At 40.2% G+C, this 23,427-nt stretch overlaps 1 protein-coding gene across 4 annotated transcripts in view; it reads right to left on the minus strand.

The window, feature by feature from the left end:
- The window catches only part of LOC148878609 (uncharacterized), a 48,040-nt gene extending 36,056 nt beyond the window's left edge, over positions 1-11,984 (minus strand). Inside the window, exons 1-7 of one of the 4 annotated variants that reach the window (XM_088957195.1) lie at positions 11,448-11,984; positions 11,254-11,335; positions 11,077-11,165; positions 10,427-10,508; positions 10,222-10,311; positions 8,270-8,347; positions 7,632-7,706 (exon numbers count right to left, since the gene is read on the minus strand). In XM_088957195.1, coding sequence (XP_088813321.1) covers positions 7,632-7,706; positions 8,270-8,347; positions 10,222-10,311; positions 10,427-10,508; positions 11,077-11,165; positions 11,254-11,335; positions 11,448-11,563 — 612 coding nt within the window. In that variant the 5' untranslated portion in view covers positions 11,564-11,984. Of the gene's footprint in view, positions 1-7,631; positions 7,707-8,269; positions 8,348-10,221; positions 10,312-10,426; positions 10,509-10,582; positions 11,166-11,253; positions 11,336-11,447 lie in introns of those variants that run through there. The other 3 variants (XM_088957200.1, XM_088957216.1, XM_088957208.1) reach the window with 3 other exon arrangements.
- Between the last annotated feature and the right edge of the window lie 11,443 nt (positions 11,985-23,427).

Genomic DNA, 23,427 nt, shown 5'->3' on the forward strand with positions numbered 1-23,427 from the left:
AGTGGCGGTCAACTTCAATGTGTTTGGTTCTGTCATGCTGTATTGGATTATGTGCTATATTAATGACGGCTTGATTATCACAGTACAGCATCAGGGACTTCTCATACTCAATCCCCAATTCCTCAAGTAGAGATCTTAGCCATAGGATTTCAGCCACTCCGTTGGCCATGGACCTGTATTCCGCTTCAGCACTTGACCGGGAGACAACACTTTGTTTCTTACTTCTCCAGGAGACAAGGTTTCCTCCCACAAGGGCACAATATCCTGAGGTAGACCTTCTGTCATCAACACACCCAGCCCAATCAGCATCCGTATAGACCTCCACCTTCATGTGATTGTTGTTCTTGAATAGTATACCCCTACCTGGGCATCTCTTCAAGTAGGCTAAGATCCTTTCTGCCGCAAGAAGATGTGTGGTTCTAGGAGAATGCATGTATTGGCTGACAACACTAACAGCATAAGTAAAATCTGGTCGAGTGAGGCAGAGATATAAGAGCTTTCCTACCAATTGCTGGAGCATAACTTTGTCTTCAAGAAACTCCCCACTCTCGGCACTAATTCTGTGGTTCTGTTCAATTGGTGTATCTACAGGCTTGACACATAACTTTCCAGTCTCTGCCAACAGGTCTAGGACATATTTCCTCTGAGAAATAAAGATCTCCTATTTGGATCTAGCAAACTCAATACCCAAAAAAAACCGGAGTACACCAAGGTCCTTACCTCAAATTCTTGATGAAAAGCTGTTTAAGAGACTCAATCTCATGGCTATCATTCCCTGTGACCACAATATCATCAACATATACTACCAGTAGTGTCAAAGAGGACTCCACCCTCTTGATGAATAGGGTATGATCTGACTGGGCCTGTACATAACCAAACTTCACAAGAGCTAGTCTGAATCTATCGAACCAAGCCCTAGGTGACTGTTTCAAACCATACAAAGCCTTGTTGAGCCGGCAGACCTTCTTACCTATTTCTGCATCATAGAATCCGGGGGGCAAACGCATGTAAACTTCTTCCTGCAGATCTCCATTCAGAAAGGCATTTTTCATGTCCATTTGGTATAAAGGCCAAGCGTGACTTGCTGCAAGGGACAATAGGACTCGAATAGTAGTCATCTTGGCTACCGATGCAAAGGTCTCCAAGTAATCTATACCATAAGTCTGTGTAAACCCTCTTGCAACTAACCGAGCTTTATACCTCTCAATAGATCCATCTGCATTATGCTTCACCATAAATACCCATCTGCATCCAATTGGTTTCTTTCCTTAGGGCAAATCAACTACCACCCAGGTGTTGTTTTTCAACAGGGCATCCATCTCAACTTGCATTGCATCTTTCCATTCAGGGACAGATAGGGCTTCTTGCACTGTTCTTGGAATAGGAACATTGGAAATGGAACTAAGGTAGGACCTGTAGGTAGGAGATAGGCGATCATAGGATAAAAAATGGGAAATACAGTGGGCTGTAGATGTGGTACAATGTCGTTTCCCTTTTTGGACTGCAATCGGAAGGTCAAGATCATCTGTAGAGGAAGTCTCTGTGGGCTCTGGGACTGTAGCATCTGGACCTGGAGCTGTAGATGAGATTAGAGCGGACCTAGACTGCTGATGATCAGGATCAACCTGCCTGCACCGCCTGTGATAAACCCTCAACTCCTGATCCCTCTGACCACCCTCACCATTGCAGCTTTCCCTCAACAACTGATCCCTCTGACTACCCTCACCATTGCAGCTCTCATCACCCACTGGAATAGGTAAAGGAACTGCCCCACTCTCACTGCTCTCCCCCTGAAGACAATAACTCAAACCCCCACTCTCACTTCTCTCCCCCTGAGGGGAAACGCAAGGATAATAGGGTGTCCCCTCAAAGAAAATGACATCCATGGAGACAAACTTCCTCCCGGAGACAGGATCATAGCAGCAATAACCCTTTTGAGTTTGTGCATAACCAAGGAAGATGCATTTGGAGGCTTTGGGTTCGAACTTGGAGTGATGAGGTCCGAGAAGCTAAACAAAGCAAGTACAACCGAATAATGTCTTAAGGGGAATAGAAAACAAGTCCTCACATGGATGTAGAAGGGAAAAAGGAGATCGCATATCGAGGACCCTAGAAGGAACCCGATTAATAAGTATACCGCCGTGAGGATAGCATCACCCCAGAAGCGAATAGGAACATTGGAAGTAACATGAGGCTTCTAGCCACTTCCAAAATGTGCATATTCTTCCTTTCGGCAACTCCATTCTGCGGGGGTGTATGAGGGCAAGAGCTTTGGTGGATAACCCCATGATGAAGAAGATAAGAAGTCAATGATTTAGCAAAGTATTCCTTTGCGTTATCAGATCTGAGAACTTTGATCTTGGCATCAAACTGGGTTAGGATCATTTGGTGAAAATTTTGGGTTAGGGAAGGTACCTCATCTCGTGAATGCATGAGATAAACCCAAGAAAAATGGGTATGGTCATCAACAAATAACAAAAAATATCTGTACCCACCCATGGAAGGGATATGATAAGGCCCCCAAACGTCAATATGCACAATATCAAAAGAATTATCACTCCTATTATTACTCAATAAATAAGGTTTTCTACAATGCTTAACAAACTCACAACTTTCACACTATAACTGAGACAACTTAATAAACTCAAATAAAGCAGGAAACAGACTCTATAAAGATCGAAAAGACAAATGACCTAATCGGTTATGCCAAAGCATAACCGGACTCACATTCTGAGAAACAAAAGACAACTTCTCAACTGACTCTCCCTGATGGAACCGCTCCCCGAGCAGATAGATCCCATTAGTCTCACGGCCAGTCCCAATCACCTTCTGCGTCTCCAAGTCCTGAAAAACACATCGGTCAGGGAAGAAGGTTACTGAGCAGTTCATATGCTTGTAATACTACTGACTGAAAGAAGGTTAGTATCAAGCTTAGGAACATGCAAGACAGATGACAGGGAGATAGTATCTGAAAGCTTGATGTCACCCTTCCTAGAAATAGGAACCAGGGAGCCATCGGCAATAGATACCTTATCCCAACCAGAAGACAAATGGTAAGTAGTAAACAATGAAGGCAAGCTAGTCATGTGATCAGATGCACCTGAGTCTATTACCCAACAAAGTTCAGTAATACCTGGAGCTGAAGCATGATAGGCTGAAGCTCGAGTACTTGAATGGGCGAAGGCAGATGTGGCAAGGGCTGATGGAGGTTGCGGTGGCTGAGCTGAATTTCCAACTTCCTTTTCTAGCTGTATTAGGGCAGCCCGAACTACAGCTAAGGTCTCCAAAGATGTTCCTTTTGTGCCAGATGAGGATGTTGAATCAGTGTTCATGGCTACATGAGCAGTTCCCTTCTTCTTTCTCAACTTTGCAGGAACAAAGTGAGGATGCAGTTTCTAACATGTCTCTTTTGTATGTTTGGGCTTCTTACAATATTCACATACTACATCCTTCTTGTCTTCCTTCCTCCTGTCCTCTAAATCACCCCCAGATCTGGGTGTAACCGCTACAAAGGCTGGTGTGGGTGGGTGAGGTTGCATCATGACCTTCCTTCTGGTCTCTTCACTGTGTTCAAATGAGTAAGCCTGAGAGAGAGTCACACTATCTCTAGTCAAAATTTGTTGCCTCAAAATATCATATTCTGAGTTCAGTCCTGCCAGAAACTCAAACACTCTGTTTGTCTCGATGTGCTTTCTATGGGTCTGAGCATCTTTGGGACTCTCCCACTCAAGAGTCTCTAAGTGATCAATCTCATGCCACGGGGACTTCAAGGTAGAGAAGTAGACCGACACCGGTTTCTCTCCTTGTTTAAGGGCATTTACTTCACATTTCAATTCATATGCTCTGGCAATATTAAGGGGTTGGGAGTAAGTTTCTTTCATAACATCCTATATCTCCTTAGCTGTCTTTGCCCACAAATAATTTTGGCTAATATGAGGCTGCATAGAATTACACAGCCATGTCATAACCAAGTAGTTTTCTTACATCCACTTGGTATATGTCAAGTCTCCCTTGGGAGGTTCTTTCATATCTCCCAAGAGGTACCCTAATTTACCTCTTCCACCAATAGCCATCATGGCTGATTGGGCCCATTCCAAATAATTTGATCCATCAAACCTTACGATCGTAATCTGACCACCCATCTCAGAAATACTACCATAACTGATGTTCCCAAGCCTGCCTTCTACCTGATTTTTAGACTCCATTTCTGTCAAGTCTAAAAAACAACACTTGAACTACCAATCACAATCAAAACAGTATAGGCCTGATCTGTATTCTCAGTGTATGTGCACAAAACTGAGATAATTCTAATCTGAAACAAACTAGCCAACACAGCAGTAGCTGTCCTATAGATCTCTAACCCCGTAGGACTCTGAGAACAGCTTAAAAAAATCTGATATGCTTGGGAAAGTTAGGGTTTTAATCAGTCCTTGCAGTAAGCAATTCAGTTGCACAATCCAAACAGAACTGTATAGATAGGCTTGTAGTAGAGTTAATAAGAAACCCTAGAATCTGATCGGACCTACCAATTGTTAGACAGTTTTGTATGCCCTTAGCTTCAATCAAGATGATGTACTTTATGAGTTTATTGTAAATTAATAAAGTGCATATTTGATTCATGTTCCCTTGGTATGTTTCTGTGTGATACACTTAAACTAGACACTTAATGAGACTCGTGTTAGTTTAGAATGTTCACAGCCAGTGGGTCGGTCTGGGGAGACCTATCCTGACAAGGCTGACACTGTGGTGCCACCAAGTCGGTTGGGGTGGCCTGTCTCAGCTACCAGGGTGAGACCCTAGGCACATACAGTGTAGGATTAATTGAAACTTTGAACTGGACCAGATTTCCAGTATTGCCCTGGACCTTGGAGATTGATGGGCAAAACTGGAAAGTTACACCCGATCCCTAGACTCGATTATGATACTGCACTAGGTGTCGGATTGGGCTGTCTTTGATGTACCAATCAGTGAGATCCTTAGCGGGGGTCAAAACCTGGGTATGTTGGGACAGTCTGAGAATTCATCTGAGTGGGTGATCATAGTGACAGGATCAGCCCCTTTGCCGCACAAAGGTAATGATTGGGGATGCACTCTCACTGATGGAAACCAAGACTGCCGGCAGCCGATTTCAACCGTTGAGATTTGTTTTGCAAAATATATTTTATATGAGATATAAAAGTATATATATTATGGTTTCTAAAATGTTTGCAAGAAGGTTTTAATTCCCGGGATCCATATAAGCAGAGAGTGCAACACTGTTCCTTGCAGCTGAGGGAGAGGTCCTCTCTTGTCGGAAAGTGTATGATCATTATGGGCTGAGAGGTTAAGTGTAAGACCATTGAGGATAATACCTGATGGGCTAATCTTGCATCTGCCCACAGTCCCTGGGTGTTACAAGGTGGCTTGGCCCAGGGACCACTTAGGATAAGTGTTGGGCCCATAGAGCCCATTTGATGGGTTTCAGGGGGTGCACTGTCTTTAACAGTGTATTCGACCAGGTCTTGTAACAAAGGCTAGGCCGAACCCATGTGGCTGATGTGTAGATCAATGCTTGGGTCCCACGCCATACAAGGAAGCCCAACTGGGCAGCACTTAGGAAGGTTAAGTGAGCACATAAGCTTAATGGGCCTAAAGCCCATTTCGAACTGGGCTATTAATTTAGTTAATTAAAGGGGCGAATTCTGAGATGGATTAGCAGTTAGGATAGGGTCTTAATCCTATCCACTCAGAGAGTCCAGATCTGAATGTGATTCAGATCTAGAAACCTCCTAATAAGATTAGGATAAAGCTAATCTAATCTGCAGATAAGATAAGGGTTTATCCTTATCATTAGAAGAGAAGGCTGATCCAAATATGATTTGGATAAGCAACTCCTAATTGGATTAGGAGCTGATCTTTTAGGTTAACAAAAGCAGGATGGGCCGGCAGCCTTTAGAAGACATCACATTCAGTTACTCTTCATTGTTGAAATCAAAAAGGAAGAATTAAGCATCTTAGCAGAATTCTTTTCTTGCCGCCCTGTTTGCTAGTTCGACCTCCAGTTGTGGGAGAAGTCAAGATTCGATCTTGACATCAGTTCTTTGAGAAAGAATTGATAGGAAGTTGTGCTCACGTGCCATCCAGTTGATTCTTGCGAAGGGTCAAGTTCTTTGGAAGAACACTGTTGATTCTGCTCTACCCTGCATTGCGTCATCTTCAGTGGGAGTAGATTTTGGATCCTTCCTTGGGCGTGAACACCTCCATTGGGAGATACTGTTTCTCCGTATCAGGTATAATCCCTCCCTACTCCTTTTGGTTCAGATCTGGTTCAGTTTATGGTTCAAGAATGATCCTTGAAAATAAGATTTTCTAAATAGGGAATTCAATTCCCAATTGAAGGGAGAGAAAAATTTTTGAAATTCGCCCTCTTATTCCGCAATCTTTGGGCGTCCATGTGATGGATATCCTATCCCTTCACCAATAAACTTAAGAGTAGCTCTAGGTAGATCACAGGGTTCAGTCAAACACTAGGGCTTGCCACAGATCACTTTCAAACCCTAGAGTAGATAGAAACACAGTTGAGACAGTTCGGTCCAGGGTTTGCTGTAAAACCCTAGTGAATCAAAGAGAGAAAGAACTAGAATGGTTCGGCCTTCCCCTCCAGATAGGTCCAACCTATCTTCTCTGATAGAACTTCTCTTAGAAAGTAAACAACTTACAAGGAAAAATTGTTCGCTGCCTTCTAGGGTTACCCGAACCCTAGTCTTCTCTGATCCTTCCTAACCACCAACACTCTGCAACCCTAGCAAGTTTCCAATAGCTGCTAGCACCTCTAGCAATCTCCAAGAATCAGTCTGCGAACTCCTCCTTTTCAGCTTCCAGTCCTAGGAGATTCTCATGTGGTCGGCTGGTATTAGGCTCACATGAGAAACCCTAACTTGGCTCTGATACCATGTAGGTGTTCAAGACTGCTATCAGTCTTGACCACTAAGAAATTTTAGGTTCGATGAGAAGAGAAAGTGAAGAAGTAGAAGAAAGAGTGGTGAAAGAGCAGTAGAACACAGATTTTGAGGAGAAGAACAGAATGTCAATATTCTGTCACCGCCACTTTAATTTAATATATATATGTTATGCTAGTTACATGAAAGGACATATTTGCCCTTGATGTTTACATCATAACTGCTAACACATAACAAACAATATAAAACTGAAACTAGGAATAACAGAATAACAAATTGACCACGGTTGTGACTAGATACATTCTACCCTAAGGATAGAGTGGGACCACAGCTGTGGGGCCCACATCAATGTTCTCTACAGTAAGGTTTTACTTTTGCTGATTCCCATGATCATGCAGCTTCAAGGGATGTGAGCTTTCTAGTCTCACCTATCTCTACCTCGCTTCTTCCTGCCGTGCAGGGCTAAGACTCGTTCCCCTGGGCCTCGTGGCTCGAAGCCTCACCCACCCTTTATGACTAATAAACCAGAAAACTTGTTTTTTCCTGTTGATTTTTGGGATGGGTATGTTAGTTATTTGGTGTAACGGGAATTTTTCTTTCTATAGGTGATTTCTTGTCACCTTCTCTTAAATTTTTATTTTACTATCAAAAAAACAGTTAAATAATAAGGATGTATGAGGGCATCAAACTCACCACAATATAAGAAGTATCTACACCATCACCTTCTAGCTCATCCAATATACCTTTCCCTTGAGCATCATTGGCAACCTGGTGGTGACAAAAAAATAGAGCAGATGTAAGTTTTTTATGACAAAAAGAACGTTAATGAAAGAAACAATAAGGAAAAAAGAAATGCCCTCAATTGCAAACAATTCAAGAAAAGGAGCTTGGATAAACTCAAAACCAGTTATGTAGGTAACATCCAGTCCCAAACTGCCTTAGTGATGTGACTAGTATAAAAATTGTAGACTTGTAGCAAGCTTTGACAATGCTAGAAGAGTAGCACAAGAGTCCTAGATCAACCCTATCCTGGTTGTAAAAGTAGGAGCACTAAAGCACTTGTGTCAAGCATTAAAGTGTTAATTTTCCCCATAAATCCATTGGACAAAGAAATCCATAACTGAAATGTTTGTTCATTATATACAATATATTCTAGGCATAAGGGTATCTCAAGCTGCAGATGCTGAAAATACACAAGGTAATCATGAAAAAGCATTTGACATAACAAGAATAACAAGTTGTAATTTTTTACTATATCAAGATTGAATTTCAACCAGTCCAGAAAGTGAACATACTGGTCAAGAAAAGGCAAAGAAAATTAAACAAATGACCTTAGAAATCAGCCTTGGATTCAGACCCAAACGAGATGCACAAGTTAAAGCATTCCCAGCATTACCACCTCCTTGAACCTGAAAAGAAAGCATCAAGATGAGATTATGGAATATGGACTCTAAATGCATATTTTTTTTGAAGATAAATAAAAAATGAAACTTTATTAATGAAAAAGAGAGGATACAATAGGGTGATAAGAAATCACCCAGCAAGAACAAACCCACCCAAAACAAAATTAACCCCTTAAACAGAAAATCAGACCAACAACAAACCAATACACCCTAAGAAATCCAAACCCAGATACAACTGCAAAAGCCACAACAAATATCACAAATACCCCTCCGACCAAACACGAGAAAAGAAAAACAGGAAATTGCAGATCCAGCACCCTTCCAACCCCTGCCAAAAAACACAGAAGAAAACACCTTGATCCCCCTTGTGTTCACCTCCTTTGCATCATCATCATCACCTAAGCCTTGTCCCAACTATATGAAGTCTGCTTCGGAAAGACCCATGACCATGAACTTTGGCAAAAATTTGTATCAGCTGCCAACCAGACACAACCCTCCTCCTTTATCCAGGATTGGGACCAACAGTGTAAGACATTCTCACACTGGCGGAGTTGTTCACCTCCTTTGCATAATCAATAAAAAGAACAAAAACAAAAGAAAAATAGGAGTGTTTATTTTTGGATCACTCATCTCATTTGAAGCAAGCTTACCTGGTCGCAACAAAAAAATGTAAATGGCATGGTGATTAATAGTTTCCTTTCCTTTCCTTTCCTACTATTTCCCTAAAGACCACCCCCAAGCTTTTGGATGACAATGACACAGATTTTAGGTATAAAATATCGTAACTTTCCATGCTCACCCACCAAAAGAAAAGTGTATTTGCAAATGCCTACTTTCATTAATTGGTAATAACCTGCGTTGTTAGTTCACTGGTATTGGGTTTCAAAACCGATTTGCATCTTTCAGTTACTAAGCTTGCAAGAAGCAGGCTCACCTGAGATTGTGTTCACATTGTTCATCAGTAAATATCATAATTACAGTACAGGGTTGTTCCTAATATTGAACAATAAAATTAAAAATTTGTTGAAATTAATCTGGACTGCTGATAACAATTATAAGAGTAACATAAGTAGGCAAGTCAACTTATAAGTACAACAACTCGACCTCTCTACTAGAATTACAAAAGTCAACAGTTCCTGTGGTTCAGAATTTTTATCAGTATAACTGATTCTTTATTGATGTAAAACCCTCAATACTCATGGATAAGGACATGAGAATCAGTATAAAGAAACAACAAAGCTGAAAAGGTCTGTTATATACTAACTTTCCACCTTTTATACAAATCAAACCCCAGGCCTAGAGCCCCCCAAACCATTTTGTTCTTATACTCCTGCCTTTGCCAAGGAATCAGAAAAGCCATTGGCATATCTAGGGATCCAATTGAACTAGCCGTTCATACGGTATCCCAAATAGCCAATGCCTTTGCCTCCCTAATTAAGCATTTAAGATCTCCCCAAGGGCCAATAGCAATTGATGTGAGCCAAGACGACACGACCTGACAGTCTCCTTCCACAATCAGGTTGAGGCAATTGGAGGAGCATGCCAACCTTAGACCTTGAAGGAGAGATCCAATGATTCAGTTGAGTCTAACTAAAGTTATTTCGTGACACAGTAACTCACACAAAAGGAATAGGTACTGAACCAAGCACGCAATTTGACGGTAACAAATGATAACCATCTCCATATAGAAATAACAACTATATTATCCTGAATAAGCTCGAGTTAATTTTCCACAATGATTGCTGTTTCAGAAATTTGAGGCAATTTCTGACCTCTGAGAACACAACATGACCATAATTTTAGCTAACAGGAGGGTTTGGTTGGGCAAACCAATGGTTAACACAGCGTACTTTCGGATACATGCGTTTATAATCTTTTACCTTGGAGCTTGTACTCCGAATCTTTTCGTCAGGCTTAGGATAAGCAGCAACTGTCACCAAGAAATCCAGACCAGCGCCACCGAGACCCAACTGCCAAGAAGAGGACCGTTTGCTAAGACGCGTCTCTGGAACTGCATTCTATTGGTATACGGTGGCATTCCGCAAGTTAAGAGAGGCAAATGGGGTTAAGGTTGAGAAAACATACTATAATGCGACTCTCCGGGAGAGGAGGAAGTGAAGGCGAGACCACAGCTGAAGCCCGAGACTTTGGAGACGACGTTCTCGTCCTGAAACAACGTCCAAAGGTGGTGAGATGGCTAGAAATGCAATCATAAGCGTTCTGCACGTTAGAGAAGAATACCTGGTTGAGCAGGCGGAGGGGAAGCTCGACTGCGAAGAAGCGTGAGAGAAGGATGGGAGAGAACGGAGATCAAACGGATGTTCTAAGCGCGAGGGGTTGGGGATTACAGACATTGACTTCGTAAGCTCCGAGCTTGACTCATCCAACGACAAGAGAGGAGAGATTGGAGAAGAGAGACGACCCGGAGATCGCTGTTCCTCTTTCGTCGTAGACGAGTCAGCTGCGGGTTCCATGATCAATCGGATGCTCTGTACTCTGCCCCACGCTAACTGGGGATCTCTCTGCTAACAGCTAACGTACTGAATACTGACAATTCACAGTGAATTCACATTGCATTGATCTATTTTAACTCTTTTGACCAACAGACTGGCTTTCTGACTCACTAACTCAGTTCCGAGTCACACGGATCGGTAATCAACTCGGTTCTAAGTTCTAAATTGAGGTGTGCGCAAGACCAAGTGGCGTACATTAGAACATCCACATCTATTTCTTACCTTCGAGCTGTACTCCTGATCTTGTCATCCGGATTGGGATAAGAAGCGACAGTCGCCAAGAAATCCACAGAAACAGCACTGCATCCTAGCTGCTAAGATACACCGTAGTTCAGTAAAACGGAATAACACAAGACTATAATACGCAGATAATGCAGAGTGTTCGAAAGAAGGCGTTACCACGACGCGATTCTCCGAAAGAGGTGGAAGGGAAGGCGGCATTTCAGTTGAAGCCCGAATCGACGACGATGACATGTTCCGTCTGCAATAATTTTCAGAGAGAGAGAAAAGGGAAACAGAAAATTTAGAGTTGAATTCAGGGAGGGGAAATGGCGGAGAAGTAACACAAGAAGCGTATTAGACGAGAAAAGCACCTGGTTGAGTAGGCTACTATTGAGGGCGGAGAGAAGGAGGAACCCCGAAGTGAAGCAGGAGACGAAGATGAGGTGGGGAGACAATGAATGCCATTGGCGAAATTGGAGAGTGACATCAGGAGAGTGGTGCAGTGGAAATGGAGAGAGAGAGAGAGAGAGAGAGAGAGAGAGAGAGAGAGAGAAGGAGAGGGAGAGAGGGACGGAGGAACGGAGGGAGAGACTAGAGAGGATTAAAAGAGGTTGGTAACGCTGCACCGTAGTAGGATTGTGATAGATTCGCAATTTCGCATGCTGTGACTGTGAGCGTTTGACTCGCACGAGTTAACTCGTTGAAACGTTCCAGGTAGGGGTGGGGAAATGGGTAGGTTTTTCCCGCAAGTTGCAACCACCGAATGTAACTGACCTGAATCAGTCTTGAATCGAATCTATTAACCTCTTATAGGGTAGATCTGGTTCTTAAGTATTGGAATTACCCCTATATTCGGGGTTTGGGGGTTTATTCTACCCAAACCACATTGCTTTGGTTGGTCTTGTTGGAATCAGCCTTGAAATCAAATTTGTCATCAAATAAACTTTAAAATACTTTAGAAAATGTGCAAATTTGAAATTAAAGCAATCATCGTTAGAAAGTATATAGTCTAACTTGACCATTGAATTATTCAATTTGAATATCTATAATAAGTAATGTAAATAATAATATTTACAAAATTTAAATTATAATAAGTTTCGAATTATATATTAATATATTATTATAATTTATATATTAAATTATTCAGTTTAATCATAAAGATAATATAAGTTTTAAACTATATATTATATTTATTGGAAATCAAGTTTTTAAAAAACATGTTTCATTTTTTAAAGAAGCAGAATAAAGAAAAAGCAAATTCCATGAATACATCCTAGAATTAACCGACACTAAAACCGTCAAGACCAAAAACGACTTTCACTAGATAGGTTTTAATTCCAAAAACTTGGAGACCAACCCCTATAGGGTATAGGTTCCAGGTTCTATTATAGAACACCAAACCAACCCATGCTCACCCCTAATTACAAGGCTTAGAGTTTTTAATGGATGGGATGGAATCCAATTTTAAATTTGGTTCATTAAATTGGCAATTCAAAATTTCGAATCAAATATTATCATGGCAGTTTTTTTATAAACAAATATCATCTTGGTAGTCTGTTACTTACATTGGCTTCACGTCCAGCCCTGCTTTTTAAACAATCCATTTATACCACCTTGGCATAGAGTTCGGATCTCCTAAAAAAACTTCAAACATGACTGTTTTCTCACATCTCATTCATGGTGGGTCTCAGCTTCATGGTGAAAATGTGCACATCTCATATACTCATTTTCTAAAAACTTAAAGCTAACGGTGAGGTTCTTAAATAGGTTTTGTTTTTTAACAAAACCTAAAAGCATTAAACCATTAAACCTAGAAGCATAAGCTTTTTAGTGTGGTCCCTATGTAGGTTTTTATTCTCTATCAAAATGCTATACTTTTTATTAAAAAATATTGCAATTACCACATGACAATCCTAAGTAGTTTTTTTTTTTTCATTCCAAAATCTACTATTTCATAACAAACACATTTTATTGTTCTTGTTGCATGTTGTTTCCAATGAAGGAGGACCAATTTCAATTGGATGAAATATTTTTCCAATCTACTTGATTGGATTGAGGGGTGGTGATATTTCAAAATTTCTTTATACCTAAAGGGATTTAATTCCAATTATCCTTAATTTTAGGTGATGTTTGGCATCGATATCGATTTTTTTTTTAAATCGGCACCACGTTAAAGCCACATGGGATAAAGAAGAGTCAGTGATTTTCAATCTGTTTGATTTGTCAGATTTCGCAAATTTTGGGAAATTGGCAGAAAAACAATTCTTGAAATTGGACCCATCTTGAGGGATCACCATTTTCAGTGATACCTCAATTTTTAGGTGATTCCAATTTTTGGAGGATGACATGGCATCCCACATCTCTCCAAGAAAAGGATGATTTCAATGAAAAAATAATCACCCTTGAGAATCAGTACCAAACAACCTGCTAAAATGGCATAAATGATACCAAACAATAATTTTTTTGGTGATTTTTGAAAAATCACCAATTCCTGATTTTTGGATAATCGGCAAGGAGAAACCACCTTAATTTTTGCTTTTAATAAGGCCACATTGCCCAATGTTGGTCAGCCCAACTATGTGAGGGTGTTGGGAGAGGTAGATTAGATACGGTCCTAACCTTTTGGCATGTTTTTTTTTTTTTTCGTCCATATCTCCTCCCAAAGAAATAAAAGCCATCCCAGCACATTCCAGAATGATCAATGTGCACACATCTTATGCATGGGTTCCCAGTCCTATGATGAAATGCATCATGTTAGAACTGTGTTAGGACAGTTTTTATTGGGAGGAGATTTCAATTATTTATTTTTTTATTTATTTTGCACAAAGTGACTGCTCTCAAACTGGAACATGTGTTCTCTAAGCCCGAGATTTTCTCCCCTATCAAAAAAAAAAAAAAAGAAAAAATTTCCTCTATCACCACTAAATCACTAATCAATATCAGCCCTATAGCTATATCCATGTTGTATTCAAGTTGAGCATTGGTAGAAAAAGTTTTAAATTTTTGGAAACTTTAGAACATACATAATGAATTCTTTGAGAAAATGTGGTATTTTAGATGAAAGTTTCTACAAAAATTTAAAATATTTTTATTATATTTATACTTCCATCAGGAAGATTAGAAGACAAAAATAGAACAAACAAACTATTAACAAAAAAAAAACACAACACACACAAAGACGAATCAACCTAAGGAGAAACAAACACTAGGGTGGCTTCCACAAAGCCACATTTGAAAATTCAGAATCGTCTTTCATCTGAGTGACTAACCATCCCGGAGGACTAGTCCACCTGTGCTTCCAGCCTTGCCTGCCTTTCTTCGCCAACTCATGAGCAACAGTATTCCCTGATCTGTTAATAAACCTGAAAGCCAATTAAACATTTTCTATAGCATACAAATCTTGTAACAGAGGCCACAATTGAGGGTCACACTCAAAAGATTTCTGGCTTAACATGTTAGAGCTGCAGAATCACACTTTATACTTAACCTAGTAACACCTAGAGTTTTTGCAACCAAAAAGCATTCCACAATAATAGAGATTTCTGAAAATTCAGCTGACACTGAATTACAAACACCACAACCAGCTAACAAAAAGGACTCGGACTCGCTTAAAATCCAAAAACCATAACCCCCTGAACCATTTCTGCAAAAATTTCCACCAGTTCTTGCTAAGCACCAATCCGACCCAATATTTTCCTTTTCAGTATCTGCAGAGCCAACAAATTTAGCCTATAAAGAATCTGTTGTCCACATTTCCTTCATCATCTTGTTTGCAAGGAAAATAGTTAAATAAGGATTAGGCTGAGTAGATTCATAAACCGACTTGTTTCTTGCAATCCAAATATTCCATATAATGATAGTAGAAACATCTATGATATGGTTTTGATATAAATCATCTTGACATTTTTTATTTATCCACCACTTCCACAATCTTGCATGGTCACAAACAAAGAGAGCATGCAAAATACTTTCTTCCTCAGGCATAAAGAATCCCCTTTTATGTTTCTTTTTGCTCGAATTTGGCTCACTATAATATTATTGTGGCAACACTTCCCAATGAAGTGTTTAATCTTTGGGGGGACCTTTGAATCCCAAATCTTCTTCCATGACTTAGGGTCCAGCTCATCTTGACTTGCATTGCTTAGATGGTTTTCCTGCAAGAGTTATAGTTAAGTAGTATGCAGACTTCACTGAGAATTTCCCTTTGCTGTCCAGGGTCCAAATCAACTTATTTTCCCCTCCAAATCTAGGCAAAACTATGTTGGTTATGTGATTTACCATGTCTTGGTTAAATAAACTTTGCAATTTTTTAACATTCTAATTGTTATTCTGAGGATCAATTAAGTCATTCATCTACATACAGAACCAAAAAAGTAATTGTATCCTTACTGGACTTCCTATAAACACAAGGCTCATTCGGATTCTGCTTGAAGTCAAATGATTTGACAGCAGAATCAAAACGGATATTCCAACTTCTAGAATCTTGTTTAAGTCCATAAATGGATCTGTTAAATTTACATACCATGTGTTCCTGACCAACAGCAATGAAGCCTTGTGGCTGTTGCATATAGATATCTTTAGTAAGATCTCCATTCAGGAATGCAATTTTGACATCCATTTGCGAAATCTCATAGTCATGGTATACTGTTATAGTTGGCATGATCCTAATGGATTTAAGCATGGCCACAGGCGAAAAGGTTTTCTCATAGTCGATGCCCTCTTTCTGAGTGTACCCTTTTGCCACTAGACGAGCTTTGAAGGTCTCAACTCGACCATCGGGGCCCTTCTTCCTCTTGTAGATCCATTTGCAACCAATTACTTTTACCTCGGAGGGCGGATCTATTGGAGTCCAGATTCCGTTGGTCTCCATTGAGTCCATCTAAGCTCTCATGGCCTCCACCAACTTCTGGGAATCTATGTCCAACATAGCTTCCGCGTAAGTCACAGGATCCTCTTCACTAGTTAAGGTTTACACCAGGAAACTATCCTGGTCATAACCATAACGTACTGGTGGCCTGGATACCCGAGTGGATCTTCTAGGTTGGTCAATACCTGAAACTTGTGGGACATCTCCCACTGCTCCTGAGCTCTCCTCATCAAGAACTACTTCCTGACGATGGGTGTCCAAGATGTAATTGGTTTCCAAGAATTGTGCATTCCGATTGCAGAACACTTTCTGCTCACTTGGGTCATAGAATAGGTAACACACAGAGCCTTTGGGTAGCCTACAAATAGGCAACGGTTGGTCTTGGATTCCAACTTGTCTGCACTCATTCTTTTAACCTGTGCGGGACAACCCCAAATCTTCAAATGTCTAACACTTGGTTTTTTTCTGGTCCAAAGTTCATATGGAGTGTTCGGAACCGATTTGGTTGAAACCCGATTCAACACGTAAATCGTAGTTTCTAATGCGTAACCCGAAAAGGATGTGGGTAACTCTGAGTGTATGAGAAGTGATTGAACCATATCCAATAAGGTCCTATTCCTCCTCTCTAAAACACCGTTAAGTTGTGGTATAGCAGGAGGAGCCAACTGTGATACTATCCCACTGTCCTTTAAGTAGTCATTGAATTCGTCAAAAAGATACTCGCCACCTCGATCTGATCGAAGGGCTTTAATTTCTCTCCCTAACTGTTTCTCAACCTCTTATTTGAACTCTTTGAACTTCTAAAAGGATTCAGACTTATGTCTCATTAGGTACACATAACCATATTGTGAGAAATCATATGTGAAGGTGATGAAATACACGTGTTGATTTCATGACCTAACACTCAGGGGACCACATACATCAGTATGTATTAGGTCAAGTGTGCCTATACATCTTTTAGGCTTACCGTTAAGTGGCCATTTCGTCATCTTGCCTTGTAGGCAAGGCTCACAGGTGGAAAGATCTTCTACAGTTAGAAAATCCAAAGAACCATCCTTTACCAACCTTGTGATTCGGTCAACACCGATGTGGCCGAGTTGGTAATGCCACAGACACGTGGGATTAATTGTATCACGGGCTCTTTTCTTGGGGATTTCAGCCGACGTAGTTTCGATTATGTTAGTTTCTAGAGAAGGATGTAGAACATAGAGACTGTTCTCCAGTTCTCCGTATGTGATGAATCTGTTGTTTTTTTAATAGTAATTGTATTATTAATGAAGACAAAATAATCGTTTGCACATAGTTTTGAAATAGAAATCAAATTTATTCTTAAATTTTATACAAAAAGGCAATCTTTGAGTAAAATTGTTCATTCTCTAAAAATTAACTCCATGGTTCCTATTGTCGCGGCTGCAACACTTGCGGAAGTCCCCAAGTAGAGCGTAACTTCTCCCTCACTTAGCCTTCTGCTTACTTTGAATCCCTGCAATGAGTTACACGCATGAATTGAAACCCCGGAGTCAATACACCAGGACGCAGAAGCTACCAATAAATTGGTTTCTATAACACAAGATTCGAAATTACCTTTCTTGGATTCCAGGTAGGCAGGACAGTTCCCTTTCCAGTGGCCGGTCTTCTTGCAGAAGTGACAGGCATCCGATGCTTTGTCTTTCTTCTACTTCTTGGATTTGACAGCCTTCTTTTGGGGCTTTCTCTTTGCCTTCATTTTCTTGCTCGATTTGCCAGTTTCAACAAGCATGGCAATAGGCTCATCCTTTTTAATCAATTCTGCGGTCCTCTGCAACATATTGCTGAGTTCCTACAAACTGACATTTAGCTTGTTCATGTTGTAGTTCATAATGAATGGATTAAAGGACGAAGGCAAAGAGTTGAGAATAGCATCGATCTGTGTTACCAGATCCAGCCCGGATCCAAGAGCCTCCAGTTCGTTGATATAACCCATCATCCGGAGACAATGGTCGTGAACTTGTTGGTTCTTGGACATCTGCGCGGTCATGAACTGTTTCAAGACCTTCTGCCGAGTAGAACGATTCTACTCTTCGTACATTGTCTTAAGACTATCCAATACGTCCTTGGCAAGTTCAATATGATCGAACTGCCTCTGAATTGGATTGTCCAAAGAGGCAATGATATAGCAGCGGGCAAGGGAGTTTTTCTCCTTCCATTCTTGGTATTCTCGTCTATAGGCCTCAGAAGCCCTATCTCCCGGACGATCCAGGGCAGGAATCTTGGCTACCTTATCCAACTTTTCAGAGGTTAAGACCAACATAAGTTTCCTGTATCAGTCGGCATAGTTTGGGCCCTTAAGCTTGTTGTCATCAAGAAGCTTTGCAAAAGATCCATTTGCCATTTTCTGATAAAAGAGCAAACATCAGTCCACAACCTAATTTGATTCATGTTCTTTTCATAGATATGGATTTTAATTTACGATCCATTTCCATTTATTCATCTCTGAGATTTCCCTCATTTTTCAATGACGGTGACTACAGGTTGTCTCTGGAAATGTAGGAAATCACTTAGGGTGCATGGAGCCAATTGTTTCAGCTGCATAACCCCACCACCTTTCTATGAAGGATCATATCCACTCATCATATGAGTTTTCCCTTTGGCCTCTGTTAGACAAGGTTTAGAGCCATTTTCAGGTAAACCTTTCTGTCCAGTGAGTGTTTACCCATCATATTCGTGAATGCCAAGGTACCATGAGAGAGTTCCCATTTTCTAGTGAAGCCCCTCCCACATCGGTCTATGACGCCCCTATCATCTTATGAAACACTCAGACAAACCCAATAGCAAATTTATAACCCATTTTCTAGTGTGTTTCCTCATTACTGAAGGACCCATCCTCATTCTAATGATGGAAGGCATTTAGAGAGTTCATCATATGAATCTCCCTATCAGATGCACTCATATTAGCTAGAGGGAACAATAATTACACCCTAGTTGATCTAGGTCAAACCAAAGTGGCTCCCACGGACTTTCATAAAGCCAGATTTCGGTGGGCCCAAATCGGCTAGGGTTCCACAAGTATCTTCTCCAGGAGGTGTGGGGCCCACCACTGAGGGAGGTGATCCAATGACCAAAAGGGACACCATGGCAATTATGTGCATTTAGCCATAGTGTGGGCAAGAGCCACTGTCGAAACTACATGTACCAAATTTTTATGGTCCATGCTCGAAGCACATCACACATCCATACATCACATGCAAGGATAAATTGATCCAATCAATTAAATATATGTAAAGCCCATTTTAATCCATAATATTAACTGTTAATATTATCTAGGTATATGGGCTGAATTAGGGTTGATCAGTTCAACCCATATAGCTTTATCCACGAAGTGGGCTTTTAGCAGTTTTAACAACTTAAAATTGGGCCTTTACAGGTTGGGCCGAATTAAAAACTTAATTAATTATCAATCCTTAGGCCCATTAGTGGAAAAAATAGGGCTGACATTCAACTATGATCAAATCCTAGATTCGGTCCAACTAGTTTGGACCAATCTGGTTCGAATGGGTCTAGGGTTTGATCTTTAATTAAAGATTTAATTCAAGAATTAATCTAAAATTAAAAAGATCAAGCAAGAATCAGTCAGATAGGTCTATTCGCACATTCCATCCTGCAAAACAGAGGTTAGATCACAGTTTACAGTTTCTCAAACTACAAATCATAGATAGCAATTTCTCCATTTGCGAAATCTCCTTCCTGCGCCGCCATCTTCGATCCAAAATAAAATAAATAGAAATCCTACTTTTCTATTAATATTACATCAGATCGAATCCTATACATTCAGTCTAGAAAAAAAAATATTTACAGACCAGAATGAATGAATAGAAATTGCAAATCGCAGGTTCACTGCACCAATCAAGATTTTGATCTCTAGTTGTACGAATAGCCCATAAATCAAGAAAATAATAAAGAACAATTCTAAATAAATTTCAGATTTATAAAATTAATTTCAGATCATTCGCCCATTAACTGGGAACAAATTTCCCAGAAAAAACCTTAAACTGTGCAAATCGGGTAGAACACATTCTGCGTATTTGCGCAGGTTTCAAATCTGGTTTGTTTGGTTCAAGACTTGAACCATGGCTCTGATACCACTAAAGGGATGTGAGATCCATCGCATGGACGCCCAAAAGGTGCGGAATAGGGTGGGCGAATTTTAAAAATTTCTCTCCCTTTAGGAATCGCATTCCCTATTTTAGAAAAATCATATTTTTCAAGGATCAATCTTGAACCATAAACTGAACCAGATTTGAAATGAAACAGTAGGAGAGGGATATACCTGATACAAAGAAAAAAATATCTCTCAATGGAGGTGTTCACGCCTAAAGAAGATCACCAAAGATTGCTCCCACTGAAGATGACATAGTGGATGGAGGAGCAGAATCAGTAGGGTCTGTCCCACGAACTGAATTCTTCAGCAAGAATCCAATGGAGGTAGTGAGCACAACTTCCTATCATCCTTTCAGCAAAGACTGATATCAAGATCCAATCTTGACCACTCCTACAATGTTGGAGAATGAACTGGTAGTATGGTGGCGACAGGAAGGAATCACAGGGAGAAGGCACAGTCACACTATGTATTATTCTCTATGTAATTCGAGATTTGGTATCTCTGGAATTTTTGGGATGATCTTGATGGTTTGCCCCCTCCTGCTTTTACAGGCTCAAAGAGATCAGCTCTTGATCCTATCAGGAGTTTCCTAATTTAGATCATTATCTGAATTTAGACTCTCTTTAAGTGATAAGGATAAGACCCTTATCTTATCTACAGATTAGATTAGCCTTCTCCTGATCTTATCAAGAGGTTTCCATATTTGAATTCATATATGGTCTCTCTGAGTGGATAGAATGAGACTCTATCCTATCAGCTGATTTAATCCCAGATCCGCCCCTTCTATTTAACTAATTAAAACAGGCCAGTTCGAAATGGGTTTCAGGTCCAATAAGTCAATGTGCTCAAAACTGCTTCCCAACTACTGCCCAGTTGAGTTTCTTTGTATGGCATGGGACCCAAGCATTGATCTACACATCAGCCACATGGGTCCGGCCCAGCCTTTGTTACAAGGCCTAGCCTAATATACTGTTGTGGATAGTGCAACCCCTGAAACCCGTCACATGGGCTTCTATTGGGCCCAACACTTACATTAAGTGGTCCCTGGGCCAAACCACCTTATAAAAACCTAGGGACTGTGGGTAGATGCAAGAATAACCCATCAGGCATTACCCTTAGTGGCTTAACCTCTCAGCCCATAATGATCAAACATTGGCCGACAATAGAGGACTTCTCCCTCGGTTGCAAGGAACAATGTTGCACTCTCTGCTTATATGGATTTCGAGAATTAAAACCTTATGCAAACATTTTAGAAACCATAATATATATATATATATATATATATATATATATATATATATATATATATATATATATATATATACTTTTATATCTCATATATTTTGCAAAACAAATCTCAACGATTGAAATCGGTTGCCGACAGTCTTGGTTTCTATCAGAGAGAGTGCATCCCCGATCATTACCTTTGTCCGACAAAGGGGCTGATCCTGTCACTATGATCACTCACTTAGATGAATTCTCAGACTGTCCCAACATACCTAGGTTTTGACCCCCGCTAAGGATCTCACTGATTGGCATATCAAAGACGGCCCAATCCGACACCTAGTGCAGTATCATAATCGAGTCTAGGGGTCAGGTGTAACTTTCTAATTTTGCCCATTAATCTCCAAGGTCTAAGGCAATACTGGAAATCTGTTCCGGTTCAAAGATTTAATTAATCCTACACTGCATGTGCCTTGGGTCTCACCCTAGTGGCTGAGACAGGCCACCCCAATCGACTTGGTGGCACATCAGTGTCAGCCTTATCAGGATAGGTCTTCCCAGACCGACCCATCGGATATGAACATTCTAAACTAACACGAGTCTCATTAAATGTCCAGTTTAAGGGCATAACACAGAAACAAACCACAAGAAATGAATCAAATATGCACTTTTATTCATTTACAATAAACGTCAAAGGTACATCATTTTGATTGAAGGTAAGGGCATACAAAGACTGTCTAACACTTTTAATGAAAATCCATTCTACTCTATCATATATGCCTTGTTCATATATAGTTTATAAACTTATGTTTTGATTTTGATTTTGATGTTTTCATGAAATGAATTAATTCATGTGAGACCAAAACATTATCAAAGATCATTCTTCCTGGCACAAAAGTAGTATTATTTTGGCTAACTACCTTCGGTAAAATGGTTCAGTCTAAAATGTGTTGCATCCTCTAAGTTTCTACATTTTGGGATCATAGCAATGTATGTTAATAGCACTTACCTGAGGAAAACATTCTTTACACTCAGACCTGAACCACAAATACTCTTCGTGGTACACAAGACATAAACAATAAAGCAAATTATGGTCTAGGGAGAACAGAAAAGGCTGTTTGCATGGCTGATCTTGTCTCACATGGTAGGAGCCTGCAAATGTGGGAATTTGAGCGAATATGTTCCCTACATCCTAGTCCAACATGTGTCCTCATCGAAGCAACCTATGGATTAGAGCCCCTAACTGCCTAAGGAATGTTATGAAATTCTTGATCCTTGCCCATGCACGAAGTAAGCCCTCACTTTGTCTATAAATAGTAAGATTTATGATGTGAAAGGGGATGGTTCAGATAATATTCGAATCATTTAGAGTATTCGGATCATTTTTCTAATCCAGTCTTGTCCTAGCATCGTCGTAGCTCCAACTATTTTATCAGTTTGACTAGTTGAGCTTTCTAACCCTAGCATCGTCCTAACCTTCATTCTTTGAGAATTTCATTCCCACTTTTCTAATCCAGTCTTGTCCTTGACGCCTTATTCTCCCCAGCATCCTACTCTTTACGTCCAGAACTTGGACCACTTTCACAGTGTTTTGCCTACACTAGTACACTACTCACATAATGCAAATAAATCAGCTTAATATATTTCATATATTGTGTTGTTAGTCCTAACTTGAATCAAAATTCACAAAATTTTATGGACATTAAATAACTATGGTGGCCCTTTCCCAAAGTTTTGGAAATACCCTTAAGGGGGAGTTCTTTTTTCGGATTTCCAGAGGGGGAAAAGTTGGCCAATGGGATTTTGATTCCCATTGACCAAGAATCCCATGTTTTTTTTAGATTTATGTGGAGACTAGGGAAAATTTGTTTTCCTATCCCATCTCCTAGGTTGTTAAATAATTTTCCCACATAGGGGGAAAGTTGCCAAAAATTGAATGAGACAAAAATGCCATTTTTAATAATGGATTTTTATAGTTAAAATGGTCATTATCTTATTTACATGTAAAATAAAATTTACCTAGGTAACTGTATTTATCCGAGTAAGTAACTTACCGAAAAGCGGGGCTCAAATATTCAGTTGGGAGTGATGGAGCTGGTCCCCATAATGGATTAGTCCTCTA

This window comes from Nelumbo lutea, chromosome 1 (assembly GCF_056320005.1).
Source record: "Nelumbo lutea isolate HS-2025 chromosome 1, American lotus-T2T, whole genome shotgun sequence".
NCBI lineage: Eukaryota > Viridiplantae > Streptophyta > Magnoliopsida > Proteales > Nelumbonaceae > Nelumbo > Nelumbo lutea.